Source organism: Pimephales promelas, chromosome 2 (genome assembly GCF_988280905.1).
Source record: "Pimephales promelas chromosome 2, fPimPro1.hap1.1, whole genome shotgun sequence".
In the NCBI taxonomy this organism is placed as follows: Eukaryota; Metazoa; Chordata; class Actinopteri; order Cypriniformes; family Leuciscidae; genus Pimephales; species Pimephales promelas.
Genome location: NC_142770.1, coordinates 36,581,379 through 36,608,211, shown reverse-complemented (window position 1 = coordinate 36,608,211; position 26,833 = coordinate 36,581,379). Strand labels below are relative to the sequence as shown.

Sequence of the window (26,833 nt, the reverse complement as noted above, 5' to 3'; positions counted from 1 at the left end):
GCGATACTTCTGTCCTAATGAGACGCTTCTCGTCCGGTGTTATGACACCACACAAATTGAGAAACGGGCATCATAAACAAGTGATTAACAAGTGCTGCATGGTGCATCTCAAATTGTCTATTAATATTTTACTTTTTGAGAGACCTTTTCAGTCAGCATTTGAAAATTGGGAGAGCCATATAAAATCCTGAAAAGAGCCATATATGGCTCGCGAGCCATAGGTTTCCGACCCCTGCTCCATAAGCTTTCGTTGTACTTTAATATATATTGCGATATTACAACAATTTCCCCAGATGACTTGAATTGCTCTATTTGGAAAGAATAAATCATTATAGAATGACCACAAATTTCACAATTTCAAAAATTTGATTCTGATATTGATTCAATATCAATTCCTTTGGATAAATATTAGGTACAGTAGATACGTTAATGTGTTATGTTAATTGTTCTCCAAAAATAAATGACCTAATGCTGTAAACATACAGAGAGCCCTGTCAGCTGGTATTATTAAAGGTTAAAACTAACTCAAATTAAACATAATGCGTTTTTTTATAATAACAAACAACTTTACAATATTTTAATGATATAGTTAAAATATAATAAATGTGTAATATACCGGTAGTTATCATATTTATCATATTTAGCAAAATACTCCTCTCTATAGCAATTATTTTAAGTCCAACTAACATGCGTGCTTTGTGCTTTGGTCATTAAAAGGCATTCCTGAGTCTGAGGTAAATGTAACGTTACGTGACACATGTTGTTCTCCAACTTCTCCAGCTGTTTTATGGACATCTTTCCGTGGTTGAAAAACACTGATCGATCGGTTTTATTTCGGTATAGCAGTAAAGAGTAACAGATGATCAGTTCACATGCCACTTGAACTGAGATCTGTTAGTGATCTTTCACGTGATCACATCACATTTACAAGCGCCAAAACTGTGTTTATTGTTTGAATTTCGTAATAAAATTGACAGAATCTGACCGATTTTCATTTTAAAAAATTGGCGCAAATCGCCCAGCCCTACCTTAAAGTGTTCCTGGTACAAGCTGCTAACTCTCACGCAGTGGCCGTAATGCCTGGTTCAGATTACACGATTTTTTTTGTCTGTTACGATAGTCACTGTGTCAGATTACGCGATTTTGACTCTTAAAATCTTGTCTTGTCGTGGACAAGAAACATGTCAGACTACACTGCAAATATGGGCAGCTGAATTATAAGAAAAAAAAACTAAATTTGAGGAGAAATTTACTTAAAACAAGAGAAATTATCTGTCCATGCAGCAAGTTAATTTCACTTAACAAGAAATCTTGAAATAACATTATTAAATCTATAAATAACAAGGACCTTATAAAGTATTCAAAAGGGTTAAAATAAGTAGAAAAAACTGATTATTAGATCAAATTACTTGAAACCAAACTTCCTATAGCACAATAATAAGTGAAATATACTGAATACAAGCAAATTATTCTTATTTAAAAAGATTTCTATTCTTAAATTTTAGCAAATTAAGGCTTCGGAATAAGACAAAATTAACTAATCTAAGTAAAATTTTACTCCGTTTTAGTGAAGTATGATTAAGCTGTTACTTGATACAAGTTTGCTCATCTTGAAATAACCTAAATACATATTAAAACTAGTCCTTATTCTAAGAATATACATCTTAAAGAGGTGGTTTACTGCTTTTTTTCGTTGCATGATTGTGTTTATGGGGTGCAATATAACATACATTTGTGGGGGTTTTTTTTGGTCTTATTTTGGTATTTGTGGTGTTATTTTTCATAAACTTCACCTTTATTGTAAGCCGCATTCTCCTCTGCCCCTTGAACGAGCGGTTGACTTCCTGATTCTATGAAACCACTCCCTCAGAAACAGGCAGTGGGCTCAGATTGTTTTTTTTTGTTTTTTTTTTACACAAAATAGCATCGAACCAACTGACTACTATATAAACAAACAGCATTGGCATTGGTTTACGTTCTTGATCAAATCGAAAAACACCACCATAAAGTATATATACACACATTAAAAATACATTTACAACGTTAGTACATATAAATTCAGGTCCAAAATGTCTGTATGCGTTTGTCGTAGACAAAAAATAGCATAACTAAGTGGCTATAAAGCCAGCACTGGCATTTGATAAAACTAAAACACAAGCCTACATCTGGAATTATACATGCAAATACATGCAAAATGATTAAGCCTTAGCCTACTTACAGGTTGTGGCCCAACAACTGCTGCCTCTGGTTTTAAAGTCGGAACCGTTTCATGTTTTAGTAACAGTTTCTTGTTGAATCCGGTGTTGAATTCGTGGAGATTCGCAGCTAAATTACGTTTGTCATTTTCAGGAACATAATCAAACAAATTGTATCCATTGTGACAGCTGGTGAACACAACACACTTGACAAGCCGCAGGAATATAGCCATTCGCATAGTTTTTGTAGGCATTAAACTTCTTGATTTTTAAAAGACGATATCTCTGCTTACACTGAAATTTCAGCGCTGCAACTTTGCACATACTGTTCATGCACCAACAGCAACATTACAAACTAAAAATGAAAAAAGTGAAAATCGGAATCAACCCCCCACCGACTGAATCACAACCACAGCAAATGAGTACTGTCAACATTTATTAAACAGCATATTACATGTGTACACTAACAGCGAGTTAGGGTTGCTGCATGCCTTTAAACAGCAAATTTTTTTTTACGATAAAGACTTTTAAATTAATGAACAGTTTTGCACAGAAAACCTAAAGCAATCAAAGCACAATACATAGTGCTATGATTTGTCACATGAATACAATCCATAAAAACAGAATTAAAATAAATTCATATAAAACTAGCCAATGTATTGAAGTATTCAACATGCCTCAGTTAAAATGAAATCTAAAATTTGAGACCTCTCAAAAGTAAAAAACAAGTCAGAAGGAACACAGCCATGTTATTTTGGACACTGAGGTAAAACTTGTGGAGCTAGCCGAGTAAGGCACAAAACGCGTTACTAAAAGCACTGCAAACAAAAACACAACAAACCTGACAAAATGCTGCTTGACCTTCAACTATTTTTCAACGAATGATTTCCATTCACTTATTGCTTTCTTATACGCACTAGTGGCATCTTGATCATGGATGACATCACCAATAACCTCGGTCTGAATGACAGAGAGGACAGTAGCTACACATTTTGGGTACGTTAAGTGCAGAGTGTAGTAGTATGCCATCAATACCAACATTCCTTCCCAGAATTCCTCCTGGGGGAGGGTGCTCACAGGCATGTTTCCCACAGCGACAATGCTGGTTGTTCCATCAAAAAGCAGCACTGGAGAGGAGATAGGCCGCATCTCCAGGTATTGCCCAGGATCCTCGCCTGGCTATAATAAAACAAAAAGTAGTGTGTTGAGTTTAAGGGATACTCCAACCAAAAATGAAAATTCCATCATCTTTTATTTACCCTCAAGTTGTTGCAATCCTGTATGAGTTTCTTCTGCTGAACAGAAAGGAAGATATTTTGAAGAACGATTGGAACAGTTGTTTAGCACCATTGACTTCCATAGTAGAAAAAAAAAAACTATGGAAGTCAATGGTGCCAAAGTTCCAATCGTTCTTCAAAATATCTTGCTTTGTGTTCAGCAGAAGAAAGAAACTCATACAGGGTTGCAAAAACTTAAGGGTGAGTAAATGAAGACAATTTTCATTTTTGGGTGGAGAATCCCTTTAAAGAGAAGTGCTGTGCATCAAAAATACTTCAAAAGGTTGTGTTCCTTGAACCCAATAATTATTTGATTATTATTGTTTGAAACTTAGCAGGTTGCAACAAATAAATGAAAATAAGAAATTAACATTAAATAGATAGTTCTTAAAACTGAACTTTGTTAATTTATGAACATTAATGATTTAAACTAGAAAAAAAAGTTTGATGACACAAACTTTAAGTTGGCTTGAGAAAGCCGGACCAGAGCGTTTGAAGAATTTTGAAGTTTGAATGAAGTTTTAAAGATGGAATTAGAAAGAAAGAAAGAAAGAAAGAAAGAAAGAAAGAAAGAAAGAAAGAAAGAAAGAAAGAAAGAAAGATGGATAGATTAGTTAGAAAGATAGATTAGTTAGAAAGATAGATAGATAGATAGATAGATAGATAGATAGATAGATAGATAGATAGATAGATAGATAGATAGATAGAGGTTTTTGGCAAGAAGCTAACATGATTAGCATGTAGCTAGCTTGATGCTAATATGATTAGCATGTTGCTAGCATCATAATAGCATGATTAGCATGTTGCTAGCATCATGCTAGCATGTTTTTAGCAAGAAGCTAGCATGACTAGCATGTAGCTAGCATCATGCTAACATGTTTTAGCAAGAAGCTAGCATGACTAGCATGTAGCTAGCATCATGTTAGCATGATTAGCATGTTGATAGCATCATAATAGCATGATTAGCATGTTGTTAGCATCATGCTAACATGTTTTTAGCAAGAAGCTAGCATGATTAGCATGTAGCTAGCATCATGTTAGCATGATTAGCATGTAGCTAGCATCATAATAACATGATTAGCATGTTGCTAGCATCATGCTAGCATGTTTTTAGCAAGAAGCTAGCATGATTAGCATGTAGCTAGCATCATGTTAGTGTGTTTCTAGCAAGAAGCTATCATGATTAGCATGTAGCTAGCATCATGGTAGCATGTTTTTAACAAGAAGCTAGCATGATTAGCATGTAGCTAGCATCATGCTAGCATGATTGGCATGTTGCTAGCATTATGCTAGCATGATTAGCATGTAGCTAGCATCATGCTAGCATGATTAGCATGTAGCTAGCATCATGCTAGCATGATTAGCATGTTGCTAGCATCATGCTAGCATGTTTTTAACAAGAAGCTAACATGATTAGCATGTAGCTAGCATCATGCTAGCATGATTAGCATGTAGCTAGCATCTGGCAAGCATGATTAGCATGTTGCTAGCATCATGCTAACATGTTTTTAGCAAGAAGCTAGCATGATTAACATGTAGCTAGCATCATGCTAGCATGATTAACATGTAGCTAGCATCATAATAACATGATTAGCATGTTGCTAGCATAATGCTAGCATGTTTTTAGCAAGAAGCTAGCATGATTAGCATGTAGCTAGCATCATGCTAGCATGATTAGCATGTTGGTAGCATCATGCTAGCATGTTTTTAGCAAGAAGCTAGCATGATTAGCATGCAGCTAGCATCATGCTAGCCTGATTAGCATGTAGCTAGCATCATAATAACATGATTAGCATGTTGCTAGCATCATGCTAGCATGTTTTTAGCAAGAAGCTAACAGGATTAGCATGTAGCTAGCATAATGCTAACATGATTAGCATGTAGCTAACATCATAATAACATGATTAGCATGTTCCTAACATCATGCTAGCATGTTTTAGCAAGAAGCTAGCATGATTAGCATGTAGCTAGCATCATGCTAACATGATTAGCATGTAGCTAGCATCATGCTAGCATGATTAGCATGTAACTAGCATCATGCTAACATGTTTTTAGCAAGAAGCTAGCATGATTAGCATGTAGCTAGCATCATGCTAGCATGATTAGCATGTAACTAGCATCATGCTAACATGTTTTTAGCAAGAAGCTAGCATGATTAGCATGTAGCTAGCATCATGCTAGCATGATTAGCATGTAACTAGCATCATGCTAGCATGATTAGCATGTAGCTAGCATCATGCTAGCATGATTAGCATGTAACTAGCATCATGCTAGCATGTTTTTAGCAAGAAGCTAGCATGATTAGCATGTAGCTAGCATCATGCTAGCATGATTAGCATGTAGCTAGCATCATGCTAGCATGTTTTTAACAAGAAGCTAACATGATTAGCATAAAGCTAGCATGATTAGCATGTTATTAGCATCAAGAAAGAAAGAAAGAACGAAAGAGAAAGAAAGAATTTTTAGAAAGAAAGATGCATAGATTAGTTAGAAAGAAAGATGGATAGATTAGTTAGAAAGAAAGATGGATAGACTAGTTAGTTAGAAAGAAAGATGGATAGATTAGTTAGTTAGAAAGAAAGATGGATAGATTAGTTAGAAAGAAAGATGGATAGAATTGTTAGAAAGAAAGATGGATAGATTTGTTAGAAAGAAAGATGGATAGATTAGTTAGAAAGAAAGATGGATAGATTAGGTAGAAAGAAAGATGGATAGATTAGGTAGAAAGAAAGATGGATAGAATTGTTAGAAAGAAAGATGGATAGATTTGTTAGAAAGAAAGATGGATAGATTAGGTAGAAAGAAAGATGGATAGATTTGTTAGAAAGAAAGAACGATAGATTAGTTAAAAAGAAAGATGGATAGATTAGTTAGAAAGAAAGATGGATAGATTAGTTAAAAAGAAAGATGGATAGATTAGTTAGAAAGAAAGATGGATAGATTAGTTAGAAAGAAAGATGGATAGAATTGTTAGAAAGAAAGATGGATAGATTTGTTAGAAAGAAAGATGGATAGATTTGTTAGAAAGAAAGATGGATAGATTAGGTAGAAAGAAAGATGGATAGATTAGGTAGAAAGAAAGATGGATAGAATTGTTAGAAAGAAAGATGGATAGATTTGTTAGAAAGAAAGATGGATAGATTAGTTAGAAAGAAAGATGGATAGATTTGTTAGAAAGAAAGATGGATAGATTTTGATAGAAAGAAAGATGGATAGATTAGGTAGAAAGAAAGATGGATAGATTAGGTAGAAAGAAAGATGGATAGAATTGTTAGAAAGAAAGATGGATAGATTAGGTAGAAAGAAAGATGGATATATTAGTTAGAAAGAAAGAACGATAGATTAGTTAAAAAGAAAGATGGATAGATTAGTTAGAAAGAAAGATGGATAGATTAGTTAGAAAGAAAGATGGATAGATTAGTTAGAAAGAAAGATGGATAGAATTGTTAGAAAGAAAGATGAATAGATTAGTTAGAAAGAAAGATGGATAGATTAGGTAGAAAGAAAGATGGATAGATTTGTTAGAAAGAAAGATGGATAGATTAGGTAGAAAGAAAGAACGATAGATTAGTTAGAAAGAAAGAACGATAGATTTGTTAGAAAGAAAGAACGATAGATTAGTTAAAAAGAAAGATGGATAGATTAGTTAGAAAGAAAGATGGATAGATTAGTTAGAAAGAAAGATGGATAGATTAGTTAGAAAGAAAGATGGATATATTAGTTAGAAAGAAAGATGGATAGATTAGTTAGAAAGAAAGATGGATAGATTAGTTAGAAAGAAAGATGGATAGATTAGTTAGAAAGAAAGATGGATAGATTAGTTAGAAAGAAAGATGGATATATTAGTTAGAAAGAAAGATGGATAGATTTGTTAGAAAGAAAGATGGATAGATTTGTTAGAAAGAAAGATGGATAGATTTGTTAGAAAGAAAGATGGATAGATTAGGTAGAAAGAAAGATGGATAGATTTGTTAGAAAGAAAGATGGATAGATTTGTTAGAAAGAAAGATGGATAGATTTGTTAGAAAGAAAGATGGATAGATTTGTTAGAAAGAAAGATGGATAGATTAGGTAGAAAGAAAGATGGATAGATTAGTTAGAAAGAAAGATGGATATATTAGTTAGAAAGAAAGATGGATAGATTTGTTAGAAAGAAAGATGGATAGATTAGTTAGAAAGAAAGATGGATAGATTTGTTAGAAAGAAAGATGGATAGATTAGGTAGAAAGAAAGATGGATAGATTTGTTAGAAAGAAAGATGGATAGATTTGTTAGAAAGAAAGATGGATAGATTAGTTAGAAAGAAAGATGGATAGATTAGTTAGAAAGAAAGATGGATAGATTTGTTAGAAAGAAAGATGGATAGATTAGTTAGAAAGAAAGATGGATAGATTTGTTAGAAAGAAAGATGGATAGATTAGTTAGGTAGAAAGAAAGATGGATAGATTAGTTAGAAAGAAAGATGGATAGATTTGTTAGAAAGAAAGATGGATAGATTTGTTAGAAAGAAAGAACGATAGATTAGTTAGAAAGAAAGATGGATAGATTTGTTAGAAAGAAAGATGGATAGATTAGTTAGAAAGAAAGATGGATAGATAGATAGATAGACAGACAGATAGATAGATAGATAGATAGATAGATAGATAGATAGATAGATAGATAGATAGATAGATAGATAGATAGATAGATAGATAGATAGATCATTAGTACATATAGAATGGTAGTTTAATTGAGTCTAGGGCTTCAGGGAATTTAGATTTGAGTTTTTGTTGTACGCTATTGGGCCACCGTAGTCTTGGCTCAATTTGACCATGCTGCAATGAAAGTCAATGGGATTTTTATGATTTTTAATATTAATTTTTAAGAAATCTGAAAGTCGAATCAGTCTAAAAAGATATAGCACACTAAGTCAGAACAGTCTGAAGGTCTGACTCGAGTTTGGAGTTTGTAGAGTTAAAGCTCTAGGAGGAGTTAGAGTCAGAAAATTTTGAGTAAGAAGAATAATAATAACTAGAATGTACATTTCCAGAGGAAAATGTGAAGTGGTGCTTGCAGTGGCAAAACTCACCACCCGGTTGCTAGGGTGTTATGGCTGGTTGCTATGGTGTTCTGGGTGGTTGCTAGGCGGTTGCTAGGGTATTATTGTTGGTTGCTAAGTTGTTCTGGGTGTTGCTAGGTGGTTGCTATGTGGTTGCTAGGGTATTCTGGGTGGTTGCTAGGGTGTTGCTAGGTGGTTGCTAGGTGGTTGCTATGTGGTTGCTAGGGTATTCTGGGTGGTTGCTAGGGTGTTGCTAGGTGGTTGTTCTGGGTGGTTGCTAGGGTGTTGCTAGGTGGTTGCTAGGGTGTTTTGGGTGGTTGCTAGGGTGTTGCTAGGCGGTTGCTAGGGTGTTCTGGGTGGTTGCTAGGGTGTTGCTAGGCAGTTGCTAGGGTGTTCTGAGTGGTTGCTAGGGTGTTGCTAGGTGGTTGCTAGGGTGTTCTGGGTGGTTGCTAGGGTGTTGCTAGGTGGTTGCTATGGTGTTGATGGGCGGTTGCTAGGGTATTCTGGGTGGTTGCTAGGGTGTTCTTGGTGGTTGCTAGGGTGTTCTGGGTGGTTGCTATGGTGTTGTTAGGCGGTTGCTAGGGTATTCTGGGTGGTTGCTAGGGTGTTGCTAGCGTGTTCTGGGTGGTTGCTAGGTTGTTGCTAGGAGGTTGGTAGTTGTCACAGATGGTTACTATGAAGTTTGTAGCATTTTCTTGGCATGATTTAACACTTAGCTAATCAATATTAGCATGTAGCTATTCTCTGCTAGCATGTGTAGCATGTAGCAAGTCATGTTTGCTAGCATGAGTAAAAAGAGCCAACCCCCATCTCTATACGATGTTTTGATGCAGAGATGTAGGTCTTACAAAATGGTTGCTAGGGTACTCTGTTTGGTTGCTAGGGAGTGGCTTGGCAGCTGCCAATCATGAAGCTCAAAAGTCAATGTGAATGTATAAACCAACCCCCATCTCTATACGATGTTTTGGTGCAGAGATATAAGTCTTACAAAATGGTTGCTAGGGTACTGTTTTTGGTTGCTAGGGAGTGGCTTGGCAGCTGCCAATCATGAAGCTCCAAAGGCTGCTTGTCAGTATGAATGATATAAACCAACCCCCATCTCTATACGATGTTCTGATGTAGAGATGTAGTTCTTGTAAAATGGTTGCTAGGGTACTCTGTTTGGTTGCTAGGTAGTGGCTTGGCAGCTGCCAAACATGAATCTCCAAAGGCTGCCTGTCAGTATGATTGATATAATACAACTCCCATGCCTCTGTGACATTCAGAATGGAAGATATCCCTCTTTAGATTTTGGTTGCTAAGGTGCTCGACAATGGTTGCTAGGGCGTGGTCAGTAAGTGTTGAGGTGATTCATGATTGGCTGTTTGCTGGCCCGAGTCAAACGAGCCCACCCTCATGTTTCTATGACACTTCTATCCTGAGATATCCCTTTGATCTCTTTTAATGGAAGTCTATGGGAGTTGTTACTAAGGTGCTCTAAATGGTTGCTAGGGCGTGGCTTGATAGCATCACAATGATCCTGAGAGACTGATTGGTCGTCTGAGTAAAATGAGCCCGCCCCCTTGTCTCTATGACACTGTGATCCAGAGCTATGTTCAATACAAAATCCCTATGCAATTTACCATAGTAGGAAAAACACATGCATTTGATGGGACGTCCTTCACCATAGTAAGTCAATGGGGAAAAATTTTGGGCAGCTCCTGCCCCCCAGGGGTGCAACTTTTACCCCATTGTGAGGTATATTCTTACAGAGCCTGCAAGCCTCTTCAAATGTGGAAAATCACACATTTTTCCGAAATCGTTGTTCGGAGCTATGAGTCGTCAAAGTTTGTCTCAATGTTAAGTCTATGGGATTTTTTGGAAATTTGTTCGCCCCTGGGGCGAGCACCGTACCCCTGATCTCTTATAAAATTCATTTGACACTTCTCCTCAATAGGCCGCACGATTTGATGCCTCATTCATGGGTCTGTGACAAAAAATGTGGACGTAGGAGTGCTCCAAACTTTTTCCTGGAATAGTAAAATGCTATACTAGAAAATTTCAATGGGAAAAATATTTGGGGAGCTCCTGCCCCCCAGGGGTGCAACCTTTACCCCATTGTGAGGTATTTTCTTAAAGAGCCTGTCAGCCTCTTCAAATGTGGTAAATTGCAAGTTTCTGCGAAATCCTTGCTCAGAGCTATGACTCGTCAAATTTTTTCGCCATGTTAAGTCTATGGGATTTTTTTTGGCCGTTTTTCGCCCCTGGGGCGAACATCGTACCCCCGATCGCTTAGAAAAGTCATAGCACACCTCTCCTAAATGAGCCGGTCGATTTGACACCTCACCCATGGGTCTGTGACAAAATCTGCGGGAGGAGTAGCGAACCAAAAAGTGGCCAGAATAATAAGAAGAAGAATAATAAATAACATGGGGGTCAATGGGGGAAAATTTGGGCAGCTCCTGCCCCCCAGGGGTGCAACTTTTACCCCATTGTGAGGTATGTTCTTACAGAGCCTGTCAGCCTCTTCAAATGTGGTAAATCGCAGGCTTCTGTGAAATTCTCGCTCGGAGCTATGAGTCGTCAAAGTTTGTCGCAATGTTAAGTCTATGGGATTTTTGGGAAATTTGTTCGCCCTTCGGGCGAACATCGTACCCCCGATCGCTTAGAAAAGTCATAGCACACCATTCCCGAATATTCCGCACGTTTTGAGACCTCATTCATGGGTGTGTGACAAAAACTGCGGGAGGAGTAGCGTGCCAAACTTTTGGGCCGACTCAAAAAACACAATAGTAATAGTGTTGCCTTGCTTTCAGCAAGCACCACTAATAAATAACATGGGGGTCAATGGGGAAAATTTGGGCAGCTCCTGCCCCCCAGGGGTGCAACTTTTACCCCATTGTGAGGTATGTTCTTACAGAGCCTGTCAGCCTCTTCAAATGTGGTGAATCGCAGGCTTCTGTGAAATTCTCGCTCGGAGCTATGAGTCGTCAAAGTTTGTCGCAATGTTAAGTCTATGGGATTTTTGGGAAATTTGTTCGCCCTTCGGGCGAACATCGTACCCCCGATCGCTTAGAAAAGTCATAGCACACCATTCCCGAATATTCCGCACGTTTTGAGACCTCATTCATGGGTGTGTGACAAAAACTGCGGGAGGAGTAGCGCGTCAAACTTTTGGGCCGGCTCAAAAAACACAATAGTAATAGTGTTGCCTTGCTTTCAGCAAGCACCACTAACTAGAATGTACATTTCCAGAGGAAAATGTGAAGTGGTGCTTGCAGTGGCAAAAAGCTCGCTCGGTTGCTAGGGTGTTCTGGGTGGTTGCTAGGGTGTTGCTAGGTGGTTGCTAGGGTGTTCTGTGTGGTTGCTAGGGTGTTGCTAGGCGGTTGCTAGGGTGTTCTGGGTGGTTGCTATGGTGTTGCTAGGTGGTTGCTAGGGTGTTCTGAGTGGTTGCTAGGGTGTTCTGGGTGATTGCTAGGGTGTTATGGGTGGTTGCTATGGTGTTGTTAGGCAGTTGCTAGGGTATTCTGGGTGGTTGCTATGGTGTTGTTGGGCGGTTGCTAGGGTATTCTGGGTGGTTGCTAGGGTGTTGCTAGCGTGTTCTGGGTGGTTGTTAGGTGGTTGCTAGGGTGCTGCTAGGAGGTTGCTTGGATGTTCTGGTATAGGTGGTTGGTAGTTGTCACAGATGGTTACTGTGAAATTTGTAGCATTTTCTTGGCATGATTTAGCACTTAACTAATCAATATTAGCATGTAGCTATTCTCTGCTAGCATGTGTAGCATGTAGCAAGTCATGTTTGCTAGCATGAGTAAAAAGAGCCAACCCCCATCTCTATACGATGTTTTGATGCAGAGATGTAGATCTTACAAAATGGTTGCTAGGGTACTCTTTTTGGTTGCTAGGGGGTGGCTTGGCAGCTGCCAATCATGAATCTCCAAAGGCTGCTTGTCAGTATAATTGATATAATACAACTCCCAAGCCTGTATGACATTCAGAATGGAAGATATCCCTCTTTAAAATTTGGTTGCTAAGGTGCTCGATAATGGTTGCTAGGGAGTGGCCAGAAATTGTTGAGGTGATTCATGATTGGCTGTTTGCTACCCCGAGTCAAACGAGACCACCCTTGTGTTTCTATGACACTTCTATCCGGAGATATCCCTTTGATCTCTTTCAATGGAAGTCTATGGGAGTTGTTGCTAAGGTGCTCTATATGGTTGCTAGGGCGTGGCTTGATAGCATCACAATGATCCTGAGAGACTGATTGGTCGTTTGAGTAAAATGAGCCCGCCCCCTTGTCTCTATGACACTGTGATCCAGAGCTATGTTCAATACAAAATCCCTATGCAATTTACCATAGTAGGAAAAACACATGCATTTGATGGGACGTCCTTCACCATAGTAAGTCAATGGGGAAAACTTTGGGCAGCTCCTGCCCCCCAAGGGTGCAACTTTTACCCCATTGTGTGGTATGTTCTTACAGAGCCTGTAAGCCTCTTCAAATGTGGAAAATCACACATTTTTCCGAAATCGTTGTTCGGAGCTATGAGTCGTCAAAGTTTGTCTCAATGTTAAGTCTATGGGATTTTTTGGAAATTTGTTCGCCCCTGGGGCGAGCACCGTACCCCTGATCTCTTATAAAATTCATTTGACACTTCTCCTCAATAGGCCGCACGATTTGATGCCTCATTCATGGGTCTGTGACAAAAAATGTGGACGTAGGAGTGCTCCAAACTTTTTCCTGGAATAGTAAAATGCTATACTAGAAAATTTCAATGGGAAAAATATTTGGGGAGCTCCTGCCCCCAAGGGGTGCAACCTTTACCCCATTGTGAGGTATTTTCTTAAAGAGCCTGTCAGCCTCTTCAAATGTGGTAAATTGCAAGTTTCTGCGAAATCCTCGCTCAGAGCTATGACTCGTCAAATTTTTTCGCCATGTTAAGTCTATGGGATTTTTTTTGGCCGTTTTTCGCCCCTGGGGCGAACATCGTACCCCCGATCTCTTAGAAAAGTCATAGCACACCTCTCCTAAATGAGCCGGTCGATTTGACACCTCACCCATGGGTCTGTGACAAAATCTGCGGGAGGAGTAGCGAACCAAAAAGTGGCCAGAATAATAAGAAGAAGAATAATAAATAACATGGGGGTCAATGGGGGAAAATTTGGGCAGCTCCTGCCCCCCAGGGGTGCAACTTTTACCCCATTGTGAGGTATGTTCTTACAGAGCCTGTCAGCCTCTTCAAATGTGGTAAATCGCAGGCTTCTGTGAAATCCTCGCTCGGAGCTATGAGTCGTCAAAGTTTGTCGCAATGTTAAGTCTATGGGATTTTTGGGAAATTTGTTCGCCCTTCGGGCGAACATCGTACCCCCGATCGCTTAGAAAAGTCATAGCACACCATTCCCGAATATTCCGCACGTTTTGAGACCTCATTCATGGGTGTGTGACAAAAACTGCGGGAGGAGTAGCGTGCCAAACTTTTGGGCCGACTCAAAAAACACAATAGTAATAGTGTTGCCTTGCTTTCAGCAAGCACCACTAATAAATAACATGGGGGTCAATGGGGGAATATTTGGGCAGCTCCTGCCCCCCAGGGGTGCAACTTTTACCCCATTGTGAGGTATGTTCTTACAGAGCCTGTCAGCCTCTTCAAATGTGGTAAATCGCAGGCTTCTGTGAAATTCTCGCTCGGAGCTATGAGTCGTCAAAGTTTGTCGCAATGTTAAGTCTATGGGATTTTTGGGAAATTTGTTCGCCCTTCGGGCGAACATCGTACCCCCGATCGCTTAGAAAAGTCATAGCACACCATTCCCGAATAATCCGCACGATTTGAGACCTCATTCATGGGTGTGTGACAAAAACTGCGGGAGGAGTAGCGCGCCAAACTTTTTGGCCGACTCAAAAAACACAATAGTAATAGTGTTGCCTTGCTTTCAGCAAGCACCACTAATAATAAATAACATGGGAGTCAATGGGGGAAAATTTGGGCAGCTCCTGCCCCCCAGGGGTGCAACTTTTACCCCATTGTGAGGTATGTTCTTACAGAGCCTGTCAGCCTCTTCAAATGTGGTAAATCGCAGGCTTCTGTGAAATCCTCGCTCGGAGCTACGAGTCGTCAAAGTTTGTCGCAATGTTAAGTCTATGGGATTTTTGGGAAATTTGTTCGCCCTTCGGGCGAACATCGTACCCCCCAACGCTTGGAAAAGTCATAGCACACCATTCCCGAATATTCCGCACGTTTTGAGACCTCATTCATGGGTGTGTGACAAAAACTGCGGGAGGAGTAGCGTGCCAAACTTTTGGGCCGGCTCAAAAAACACAATAGTAATAGTGTTGCCTTGCTTTCAGCAAGCACCACTAACTAGAAAAAAAAGTTTGATGACAAACTTTAAGTTGGCTTGAGAAAGCCGGACCAGAGCGTTTGAAGTTTTGAAGTTTGAATGAAGTTTTAAAGATAGATTAGAAAGAAAGAAAGAAAGATGGATAGATTAGTTAGAAAGAAATATAGATAGATAGATAGATAGATAGATAGATAGATAGATAGATAGATAGATAGATAGATAGATAGATGTTTTCGGCAAGAATCTAACATGATTAGCATGTAGCTAGCTTGATGCTAATTTGATTAGCATGTAGTTAAGATGATTAGCATGTTGTTAGCATGATTAGCATGTAGCTAGCATCATAATAGCATGATTAGCATGTTGCTAGCATCATGCTAACGTGTTTTTATCAAGAAGCTAGCATGACTAGCATGTAGCTAGCATCATGCTAACCTGATTAGCATGTTGCTATCATCATGCTAGCATGTTTTAGCAAGAAGCTAGAATGATTAGCATGTAGCTAGCATCATGCTAGCATGATTAGCATGTTGCTAGCATCATGTTAGCATGTTTTTAGCAAGAAGCTAGCATGATTAGCATGTAGCTAGCATCATGCTACCATGATTAGCATGTAGCTAGCATCATAATAACATTATTAGCATGTTGTTAGCATCATGCTAACATGTTTTTAGCAAGAAGCTAACATCATTAGCATGTAGCTAGCATCAAGCTAGCATGATAAGCATGTTTTTAGCAAGAAGCTAGCATGACTAGCATGTAGCTAACATCATAATAGCATGATTAGCATGTTGCTAGCATCATGCTAGCATGTTTTTAGCAAGAAGCTAGCATGATTAGCATGTAGCTAACATCATAATAGCATGATTAGCATGTTGCTAGCATTATGCTAGCATGTTTTTAGCAAGAAGCTAACATGATTAACATGTAGCTAGCATCAAGCTAGCATGATTAGCATGTTTTTAGCAAGAAGCTAGCATGACTAGCATGTAGCTAACATCATAATAGCATGATTAGCATGTTGCTAGCATCATGCTAACATGTTTTTAGGAAGAAGCTAGCATGATTAGCATGTAGCTAGCATCATGCTAGCATGATTAGCATGTTGCTAGCAAGAAGCTAGCATGATTAACATGTAGCTAGCATCATGCTAGCATGATTAGCATGTAGCTAGCATCATAATAACATGATTAGCATGTTGCTAGCATCATGCTAGCATGTTTTTAGCAAGAAGCTAGCAGGATTAGCATGTAGCTAGCATCATGCTAGCATGATTAGCATGTAGCTAGCATCATAATAACATGATTAGCATGTTGCTAGCATCATGCTAGCATGTTTTTAGCAAGAAGCTAGCATGATTAGCATGTAGCTAGCATCATGCTAGCATGATTAGCATGTAGCTAGCATCATGCTAGCATGTTTTTAGCAAGAAGCTAGCATGATTAGCATGTAGCTAGCATCATGCTAGCATGATTAGCATGTAGCTAGCATCATGCTAGCATGTTTTTAACAAGAAGCTAACATGATTAGCAGAAAGCTAGCATGATTAGCATGTTATTAGCATCAAGAAAGAAAGAAAGAACGAAAGAGAAAGAAAGAATTTTTAGAAAGAAAGATGCATAGATTAGTTAGAAAGAAAGATGGATAGATTTGTTAGAAAGAAAGCTGGATAGATTAGTTAGAAAGAAACATGGATAGATTTGTTAGAAAGAAAGAAAGAAAGAAAGAAAGAAAGAAAGAAAGAAAGAAAGAAAGAAAGAAAGAAAGAGAAAGAAAGTATTGTTAGAAAGAAAGATGGATAGATTACTTGGGTAGAAATAAAGAACGATAGATTTGTTAGAAAGAAAGATGGATAGATTAGTTAGAAAGAAAGATGTATAGATTTGTTAGAAAGAAAGATGGATAGATTAGTTAGGTAGAAAGAAAGAACGATAGATTTGTTAGAAAGAAAGAACGATAGATTATTTAGAAAGAAAGATGGATAGATTAGTTAGAAAGAAAGATGGATAGATTAGTTAGAAAGAAAGATGGATAGATTAGTTAGAAAGAAAGATGGATAGATTAGTTAGAAAAAAAGATGGATAGATTTGCTAGAAAGAAAGATGGATAGATTTGTTAGAAAGAAAGATGGATAGATTTGTTAGAAAGAAAGATGGATAGATTAGTTAGGTAGAAAGAAAGATGGATAGATTTGTTAGAAAGAAAGATGGATAGATTAGTTAGAAAGAAAAATGGATAGATTAGTTAGGTAGAAAGAAAGATGGATAGATTATGTAGAAAGAAAGATGGATAGATTTGTTAGAAAGAAAGATGGATAGATTAGTTAGAAAGAAAAATGGATAGATTTGTTAGAAAGAAAGATGGATAGATTAGGTAGAAAGAAAGATGGATAGATTTGTTAGAAAGAAAGATGGATAGATTAGTTAGAAAGAAAAATGGATAGATTAGTTAGGTAGAAAGAAAGATGGATAGATTAGGTAGAAAGAAAGATGGATAGATTTGTTAGAAAGAAAGATGGATAGATTAGTTAGAAAGAAAAATGGATAGATTAGTTAGGTAGAAAGAAAGATGGATAGATTAGGTAGAAAGAAAGATGGATAGATTTGTTAGAAAGAAAGATGGATAGATTAGGTAGAAAGAAAGATGGATAGATTAGGTAGAAAGAAAGATGGATAGATTTGTTAGAAAGAAAGATGGATAGATTAGTTAGAAAGAAAGATGGATAGATTTGTTAGAAAGAAAGATGGATAGATTTGTTAGAAAGAAAGATGGATAGATTTGTTAGAAAGAAAGATGGATAGATTAGTTAGGTAGAAAGAAAGATGGATAGATTAGGTAGAAAGAAAGATGGATAGATTTGTTAGAAAGAAAGATGGATAGATTAGTTAGGTAGAAAGAAAGATGGATAGATTAGGTAGAAAGAAAGATGGATAGATTAGGTAGAAAGAAAGATGGATAGATTAGGTAGAAAGAAAGATGGATAGATTTGTTAGAAAGAAAGATGGATAGATTAGGTAGAAAGAAAGATGGATAGATTAGGTAGAAAGAAAGATGGATAGATTAGGTAGAAAGAAAGATGGATAGATTTGTTAGAAAGAAAGATGGATAGATTAGGTAGAAAGAAAGATGGATAGATTAGTTAGAAAGAAAGATGGATAGATTTGTTAGAAAGAAAGATGGATAGATTTGTTAGAAAGAAAGATGGATAGATTTGTTAGAAAGAAAGATGGATAGATAGATAGATAGATAGATAGATAGATAGATAGATAGATAGATAGATAGATAGATAGATAGATAGATAGATAGTTCATTAGTTCATATAGAATGGTAGTTTAATTGAGTCTAGGGCTTCAGGGAATTTAGATTTGAGTTTTTGTTGTACGCTATTGGGCCACCGTAGTCTTGGCTCAATTTGACCATGCTGCAATGAAAGTCAATGGGATTTTTATGATTTTTAATATTAATTTTTAAGAAATCTGAAAGTCGAATCAGTCTAAAAAGATATAGCACACTAAGTCAGAACAGTCTGAAGGTCTGACCCGAGTTTGGAGTTTGTAGAGTCAAAGCTCTAGGAGGAGTTAGAGTCAGAAAATTTTGAGTAAGAAGAATAATAATAACTAGAATGTACATTTCCAGAGGAAAATGTGAAGTGGTGCTTGCAGTGGCAAAACTCACCACCCGGTTGCTAGGGTGTTCTGGGTGGTTGCTAGGTGGTTGCTAGGGTGTTGCTAGGTGGTTGCTAGGGTGTTCTGTGTGGTTGCTAGGGTGTTGCTAGGTGGTTGCTAGGGTGTTCTGGGTGGTTGCTATGGTGTTGTTAGGCAGTTGCTAGGATATTCTGGGTGGTTGCTAGGGTGTTCTTGGTGGTTGCTAGGGTGTTCTGGGTGGTTGCTAGGTGGTTGCTAGGGTGTTGCTAGGAGGTTGCTTGGATGTTCTGGTATAGGTGGTTGGTAGTTGTCACAGATGGTTACTATGAAATTTGTAGCATTTTCTTGGCATGATTTAGCACTTAGCTAATCAATATTAGCATGTAGCTATTCTCTGCTAGCATGTGTAGCATGTAGCAAGTCATGTTTGCTAGCATGAGTAAAAAGAGCCAACCCCCATCTCTATACGATGTTTTGATGCAGAGATGTAGGTCTTACAAAATGGTTGCTAGGGTACTCTGTTTGGTTGCTAGGGAGTGGCTTGGCAGCTGCCAATCATGAAGCTCAAAAGTCAATGTGAATGTATAAACCAACCCCCATCTCTATACGATGTTTTGGTGCAGAGATATAAGTCTTACAAAATGGTTTCTAGGGTACTGTTTTTGGTTGCTAGGGAGTGGCTTGGCAGCTGCCAATCATAAAACTCCAAAGGCTGCTTGTCAGTATGAATGATATAAACCAACCCCCATCTCTATACGATGTTCTGATGTAGAGATATAGGTTGTGCAAAATGGTTGCTAGGGTACTCTGTTTGGTTGCTAGGGAGTGGCTTGGCAGCTGCCAAACATGAATCTCCACAGGATGCTTGTCAGTATGAATGATACAAACCAACTCCCATGCCTCTATGACATTCAGAATGGAAGATATCCCTCTTTGGATTTTGGTTGCTAAGGTGCTCTACAATGGTTGCTAGGGCGTTGACAGTAAGTGTTGAGGTGATTCAGGATTGGCTGTTTGCTGGCCCAAGTCAAACGAGCCCACCCTCATGTTTCTATGACACTTATATCCTGAGATATCCCTTTGATCTAATTCAATGGAAGTCTATGGGAGTTGTTGCTAATGTGCTCTAAATGGTTGCTAGGGCGTGGCTTAATAGCTTCATAATGATCCTGAGAGACTGATTGGTCGTCTGAGTAAAATGAGCCCGCCCCCTTGTCTCTATGACAGTGTGATCCAGAGCTATGTTCAATACAAAATCCCTATGCAATTTACCATAGTAGGAAAAACACATGCATTTGATGGGACGTCCTTCACCATAGTAAGTCAATGGGGAAACTTTGGGCAGCTCCTGCCCCCCAGGGGTGCAACTTTTACCCCATTGTGTGGTATGTTCTTAAAGAGCCTGCCAGCCTCTTCAAATGTGGCAAATCTCACGTTTGTCCGATATCCTTGTTTGGAGCTACGAGTCGTCAAAGTTTGTCTCAATGTTAAGTCTATGGGATTTTTTGGAAATTTGTTCGCCCCTGGGTCGAACACCGTACCCCCGATCACTGATAAAAGTGATATGACACTTCTCCTCAATAGGCCGCACGATTTGATGCCTCATTCATGGGTCTGTGACAAAAACTGTGGACGTAGGAGTGCTCCAAACTTTTTCCTGGAATAGTAAAATGCTATACTAGAAAATTTTCAATGGGAAAAATTTGGGGAGCTCCTGCCCCCCAGGGGTGCAACTTTTACCCCATTGTGAGGTATTTTCTTAAAGAACCTGTTAGCCTCTTCAAATGTGGTAAATTACACATTTCTGCGAAATTCTCGCTCAGAGCTATGAGTCGCCAAAATTTGTCGTAATGTTAAGTCTATGGGATTTTTTGGGCCGTTTTTCGCCCCTGGGGCGAACATCGTACCCCCGATCGCTTATAAAAGTCATAGCACACCTCTCCTAAATAAGCCGGTCGATTTGACGCCTCACCCATGGGTCTCTGACAAAAGCTGCGGGAGGAGTAGCGAACAGAAAAACGGCGGAACAATAAGAATAAGAACTAGAACGTACATTTCCAGACGAAAATGTGAAGTGGTGCTTGCAGTGGCAAAACTCACCACCCGGTGGCTAGAGTGTGGTACAGAATTCCATACAAGCCAACAACCATGCCTGTACGATGTTCTGGTGCTGAGATATGGCTTATTCATGTGTTTGTATGGTTACTAGGGTACCATATATAGTTGCTATGGTGTGCTTTGTCGTGTATTTTCTTCCTTGACCAGCAATAATGACCACTGACGACTTGAATTGAATAAACTGAACTGTTTACTGAAGTTTCTGAACTTGAATCATTAGATACAGCGCTCGCACATGAAAACAATCTCTTTCTCTTTTTTTCCTCACATACACTGATGCATTATTGGTAGAATTCTCTTAAAGCTGAACACCCCCATTAATGTCAAACTGTTTCCGTTATTATTAAAGATAACAAATTCACATTTCTATTCTGATTAATTCACAACATCCTCCCCCCCATGAACAAATGTTCATCAACTTAAATCTCTAATGCATAAAGCAATTGAACGGGTCTCTTCAACACAGTCCCTGTGGATGTACGCAAAGCACAGGATCTAACTTTGCCATCTCTGCCTGGAAACAGCTCTTCAATCTTTCCCAATTTCCAGGTTTGTCTCGGCATATTGACATCTCCTATGAGCACAACGTCACCCATTTTCAACTGAGTAGGTTTCTGCGTGTTGCAGGAATGTGCAGATTTCAGATCCAGTAGATAATCCCTCCTCCAACGATTCCACAGGTTGGTCATGAGTCGGTTTCTGTATCTCCACCTTCTTGTCATATCACCCTTACTCACAGTGGGATGATCATAGTCGGCTGGAAATGGTTTTGGAGGTAGTGAAGTGAGTCGTTCACCAACTAAGAAATGTGCTGGCGTTAGTGGCTGCGGCTCATCAAGCTCATTGTGAACAAAAGTGAGAGGTCTGGAATTCAGTATGGCTTCTACTTCTGCAAGAAGCGTAGACATTTCTTCAAATGTGAGCGATGCCTTTCCTAGCACCTTCCGCATGCTCATTTTCACAGACCTTACAAGTCTTTCCCAAAATCCACCCCACCAGGCAGCTCGTTCTACAATGAAACGCCAAGTTATTCCTTTTCCTGAGAAGTATTCCAGGATTTGTGGATCTTTGATGGCTTTCCACAGCTCACTAAGGTCTTGGTTTGCTCTTTTAAAGGTTTTGGCGTTGTCCGAATAGATGACTTTACACAACCCTCTTCTGGAAATAAATCGCTTGAGTGCTAACAAGAAACTCTCTGTCGACTGACTTGAAACCAGTTCTAAATGCACCGCTCTCGTGACAGCACATGTAAACAGAGCAACATAAGCCTTGCATAATGCACGATCACCCTTCACATACAGCGGTCCTGCAAAGTCTATGCCAGTCACTTCAAATGGTGGTTTCTCAGATACTCTGTCCCTTGGCAATGGAGCCGTGTCCTGCTGTGCGGGCTTGACTTTGAATCTCTTACACACAGTACATTTTGACAAAACACCTTTAACGATTTGTCTGGCTCTCAAAATCCAGTATCTACTTCTTGTTTGCACTAGTGTGTCTCTCAAACCAGAATGCATGATGAATTCATGGTTGTACTGGACCAGCAACTCACAATATCTGTCTTTGTTGGGCAAAATCCATGGATGTTTCTCTCTGTAGCTGAAGTCTGACTGTTGGAGTCTGCCTCCAACACAGAGCAATTCGTCCTCGTCCAGAAAAGGTCTTAAATCTCTGATTTTTGAGTCTGCGTTCAATGTCTTTCCAGCTTTCAGCGAACTGATTTCAGGACTGAAGCTTCTTTCTTGTGTCAACTTTATCCAATACTTTTCAGCTTCAAACATTTCATCTGCAGTCAACTCACCACGCATCTTGGAGCTTGAACTGGCATTATGCACAAACCGCTTAATCCAAGCAGTAACTCGCAGAACTCGCTTTAGCTTACTGTACTTCATTAAGTCCACAACAGGTTCCTTTTCTCGTTTTTCACCGCTGCTGAGTTGCACCACAATCTGCTGATCTTGTGTTAACTCACTAACCACAATTTCGTCACTTGTCTCTTCTTCACTTTCTTCCAACGGATTCAGTGTAGTCAGAAATGAAGGTCCGTTCCACCAAATCTCACTTTCCTTCAGGTTAGCTACAGTCAGACCTCTGGTGGGAAGGTCTGCAGGATTGAACTTGCTCCTACAGTGAGACCACATTTCAGGATTGGTTAAAAGCTGAATTTCTGACACTCTGTTTGCCACAAACTGTTTCCATTTGTGAGCTGGACTGCGAATCCACTGCAGCACAATCATCGAATCCGTCCACATATGAACTTGATGAAGCTCCATATTCAGAGGCTTTAACAGACTGTTTCCGAGTCTCGCTCCAATTACTGCTCCCATCAGCTCAAGACGGGGCAGTGAGATCTTCTTCAATGGGGCTACCCTGGACTTTGAAGCAACGAGGCATGTTGTTTTTGTTCCATCATCAGCTACTCGAAGCAGGTAAGCAACAGTGCTATAAGCTTTCTCGCTTGCGTCACAGAACACATGGAGTTGATGTGCGTTGTGTCTATGCATGCATTTTGATCCATACCAACGAGGAATGTGTATGTGATGGATCTGTGGTAGCTCTGCACACCATCCTTGCCATTCTTGTGCAAGATCCGAGGGCAGCTCCTCATCCCAGCCAAGTCCTCGTATCCACAGCTCTTGGAAAAGACATTTTACTCGCACAGTAAATGGAGTCAGAAACCCTATTGGGTCGAATATGCGAGCAGATAGCTTTAGAACACTTCTTTTAGTATTCTCTCTCTTCGCTACAGCGTCCAACAGTGCAGTCAGGTCAAAAACAAATTCATCTGTTTGAGTTCTCCATACCAAGCCTAGTACCTTCAGCACTGATCCATGCGTTTCTGTCTCCTCAGCAGGTTCACTCATTGTCTCCTTCCATTTTTCCTTCAATGCAGCACAGTTGGTTGTCCATTTGCAAAGATTCATTCCAGCTGCAGACATAATCTCTTTTGCACCAGTAGTTATGTGGAAAGCATTCTCAACGTCACTTGCACTCGAGATTAAGTCGTCAACATAAAGTGATTCTCTGATGATCCTTACTACTTCAGGAAATTGGTGTTCATATTCCTTCAGATGCCTTCTTACTGTAGCCGCTAGGAGGAATGGGCTCGGGGACACTCCAAACACCACTCTTGTCATCCGCAGTACACGTAGCCTTTCACCTGCGTCTTCATGAGGCAGTGCAGTGAACCATAGGAATCTCACTGCATCTCTATCCGTCTCAGCAAGAGAAATCTGCAAGAAAGCCTTTTCAATGTCTGCAGTAAAAGCAATCTCATTCAGTCTGAATTTGATCAGTATGCCAAGCAGATCTGGATTCAGGTTAGGACCAGTAAGTAGACAGTCATTTAATGATGGAACCCCAACTTCATGTGATGAAGCATCAAATACTACTCTGAGCTTTGTGGTTACCTTGTCCTCTCGAAGAACAGCATGATGAGGCATGTAATACTTTACAGCGTTTGAAGATGATCCATTCTCCACAACATCTTCGACAATGCCCTGCTGAAGGTAATCATTCACCACTTCATTATATCTGTGATACATTACCACATCTGACCGCAACCTCCTTTTCAGTCCTTCAAATCTTTTCTTTGCGATTCTGTAGTTATCTGGGAGCTCTGGTTTGTCAGGTCGCCATGGCAGCTCAACTTCATATCGCCCGTTCTTATACTGAGTAGTTTTTTCAAACATGCGAAGAGCATCCTCTTCTTCAGGGCTGTTGGACTGCTGCATGGTAATGCCAAGGGATTCGGTCTCCCAGAAGGCCTTCAAGCGTTCTGAAACCAGTGTGTCTTCATCGATATGGATGTGCATGCATGCTGCGTCGGAAACACTGGACATTGTGACTGGTCCCTGCACTGACCATCCAAAAATACTCTCAACGGCCACCAGTGCATCTGTGATTCTTTCCACTTGGCCTGACACCACATGCCAATAATAATCTGCACCAATCAGGAGAGACAACTCTGTATCACAAGTGCCTGGGTCTTGATAGTCTGCCAGCTGCAAGCCTTTTCGTTTCATTTCTGCTTGGATGTGCTCACCTGGAATCTTCATCACAGCAGTGCACACTTGTGGAGTTTCGAGAGCCTCCACTTCCACTTTCTGATCTTTGTTCCAGATGCTTTGCAGAGTTACCTTTACTGTGTTGCGCCTGGATGTTGCTGGTGCTGTGGATCCGAAGGTATGAAGAGTGAACGTTTCTTGCTTCATCACAGGTAATTTTAAAGCTCTCACTGTGTTCTCGCTGATGAAACTTCTCTGGCTGCCACCGTCCAGTAAGCAGCGAATGCTTTTACGTCCACCAGGTCCTTCTGCCCACGCTCTTACAGTCTGAAGGAGCACCGTGTTCTGCTTATCGGACTGCATTTTAACAGAATGGGAAGCAAATGAAGAAACTACATCATCTTTATCGTCGATGTCTGAAGTGGTTGTTTCTCCTTTCTCACACACAGTGCTATGATGCCTGCCACCACACACAGTACAGGACACTTTGGCTTTGCAGAATCTTGCTATATGCTTCTGTCCAAGACAAACAAAGCATCGTCCCAGTTTCATCAATTTTGCTTTTCGTGCAGCAATTTCAGTTACTGTACACAGTTCTGTTTTGTGCGCTGCGCTATCACAGAAAAGACAGTTTGGTATTTTTTGACTAGAGGTTTGCAGCACTGCAGCTGATGGCATGTTATGTTTTTTCTGCTTCATTTCAATTAATGTCTCTGGTCTTTTAAATGGTTTGTGATAGCACTGGCTGTCTTTGGAATTACCTGACTTAATCAGTTGCATTGTTCTTTCTCTGCTCAAAATCTCGTTCTGCAGAAATTCCATAACTTCTGAGACCTTCCATTCATCACTGGATCCTCTTTGTCGACTGTACTGAAGTGCAATGTCTTCCGGAATCATTTGTAGCAGAACAGGGCATAACAAGCTGCCATATGCTTCTGATGCAATACCCAGCGATTCTAAGCTACGAATCTGTACTTCACATTCATCATAAAGTTGTCTCAAAGCACTCACGTCGTAGGATTTCTTCACTGGGCAGAGATTCAACAACTTGGTCATGTGCGCATTAATGAGCAGATCTTTTCTTCCGAACCGGTTCTGAAGCAGATCGATCGCGTGATCGTAATTGCTGTCTGTCAACATCAGTCCCGCTATAGCCCTTGAAGCAGCGCCGGCTACATATGTCTTTAAGTAATTAAACTTCTCTGTTTTGCTTAGCGCGTCATTTCTGTGAATGGCCGTTTCAAACTGATTCCAAAAGTCCTGCCACAAGCTAATGTCACCGCTGAACTTGTTGATGATTAACTTGGGTAACTTAACTGTTTGTCCGCGCTGCGCTGGTACTGCATCACGCGGCCTGCTATCAGTGTTTTCCCGAACTCTCTGCATCACGCGCCGCACGCGGGCTTTCGCGCTGATGACTCGCTGGCCATACTCCTCAGCGTCGACAACTTCATTTTCAAGATCCTCCACATCTGTATGCTCCTCTATTTCGTGATCTAACTCCAGCAGCGTTTCCTCTTTTGCAGATAACATGGCTAACAGTTCACATAATCTGTCAACGACTGGATCTTCCTTGCTAACCTCCGTTTCAATGTCTTGCAAAAGTCTCGTCGTGGAACCGCGCACAGCTCTCCGTTTTCTGTGTAGTCTTTCAAGTCGCTCCGCCATTTCGGATGTTGCTTGCAAGTTATCCCGGGTTTTCGGCACCAAAGAATGTCGTGTATTTTCTTCCTTGACCAGCAATAATGACCACTGACGACTTGAATTGAATAAACTGAACTGTTTACTGAAGTTTCTGAACTTGAATCATTAGATACAGCGCTCGCACATGAAAACAATCTCTTTCTCTTTTTTTCCTCACATACACTGATGCATTATTGGTAGAATTCTCTTAAAGCTGAACACCCCCATTAATGTCAAACTGTTTCCGTTATTATTAAAGATAACAAATTCACATTTCTATTCTGATTAATTCACAACATGCTTATACAGTTTATGAGATGATATTTAAAGACTAGTTGACAGTCTGAGTCAAAAAAGGCAAACTCCATGGAGTTTGAAAACTCAATTACTGTGGAGTTGTTTTATGGAGTTTTTATAGTTTTTGGATGCCAAAAAACAAACAGAATTCCTATTCTTAAAGTCTTGTGTTGTTTTAGAAAGACACAAAGCCATATCATGGTTTCGGTTTTAGTTCATTGGCAAAATATAACACCAGAGACCTTAATGTCAGGTTATACAT

At 39.6% G+C, this 26,833-nt stretch overlaps 1 protein-coding gene across 1 annotated transcript in view; it reads right to left on the bottom strand.

Annotated features, from left to right (window-relative positions):
- Window positions 1-2,525: 2,525 nt before the first annotated feature.
- Window positions 2,526-26,833, bottom strand: part of LOC148997289 (uncharacterized) — a 406,394-nt gene continuing 382,086 nt past the window's right edge. Inside the window, exon 4 of the mRNA XM_089118904.1 lies at window positions 2,526-3,374. Within this exon, the coding sequence (XP_088975030.1) occupies window positions 3,063-3,374 (312 nt within the window). The 3' untranslated portion in view covers window positions 2,526-3,062. The remainder of the gene's footprint in view (window positions 3,375-26,833) is intronic.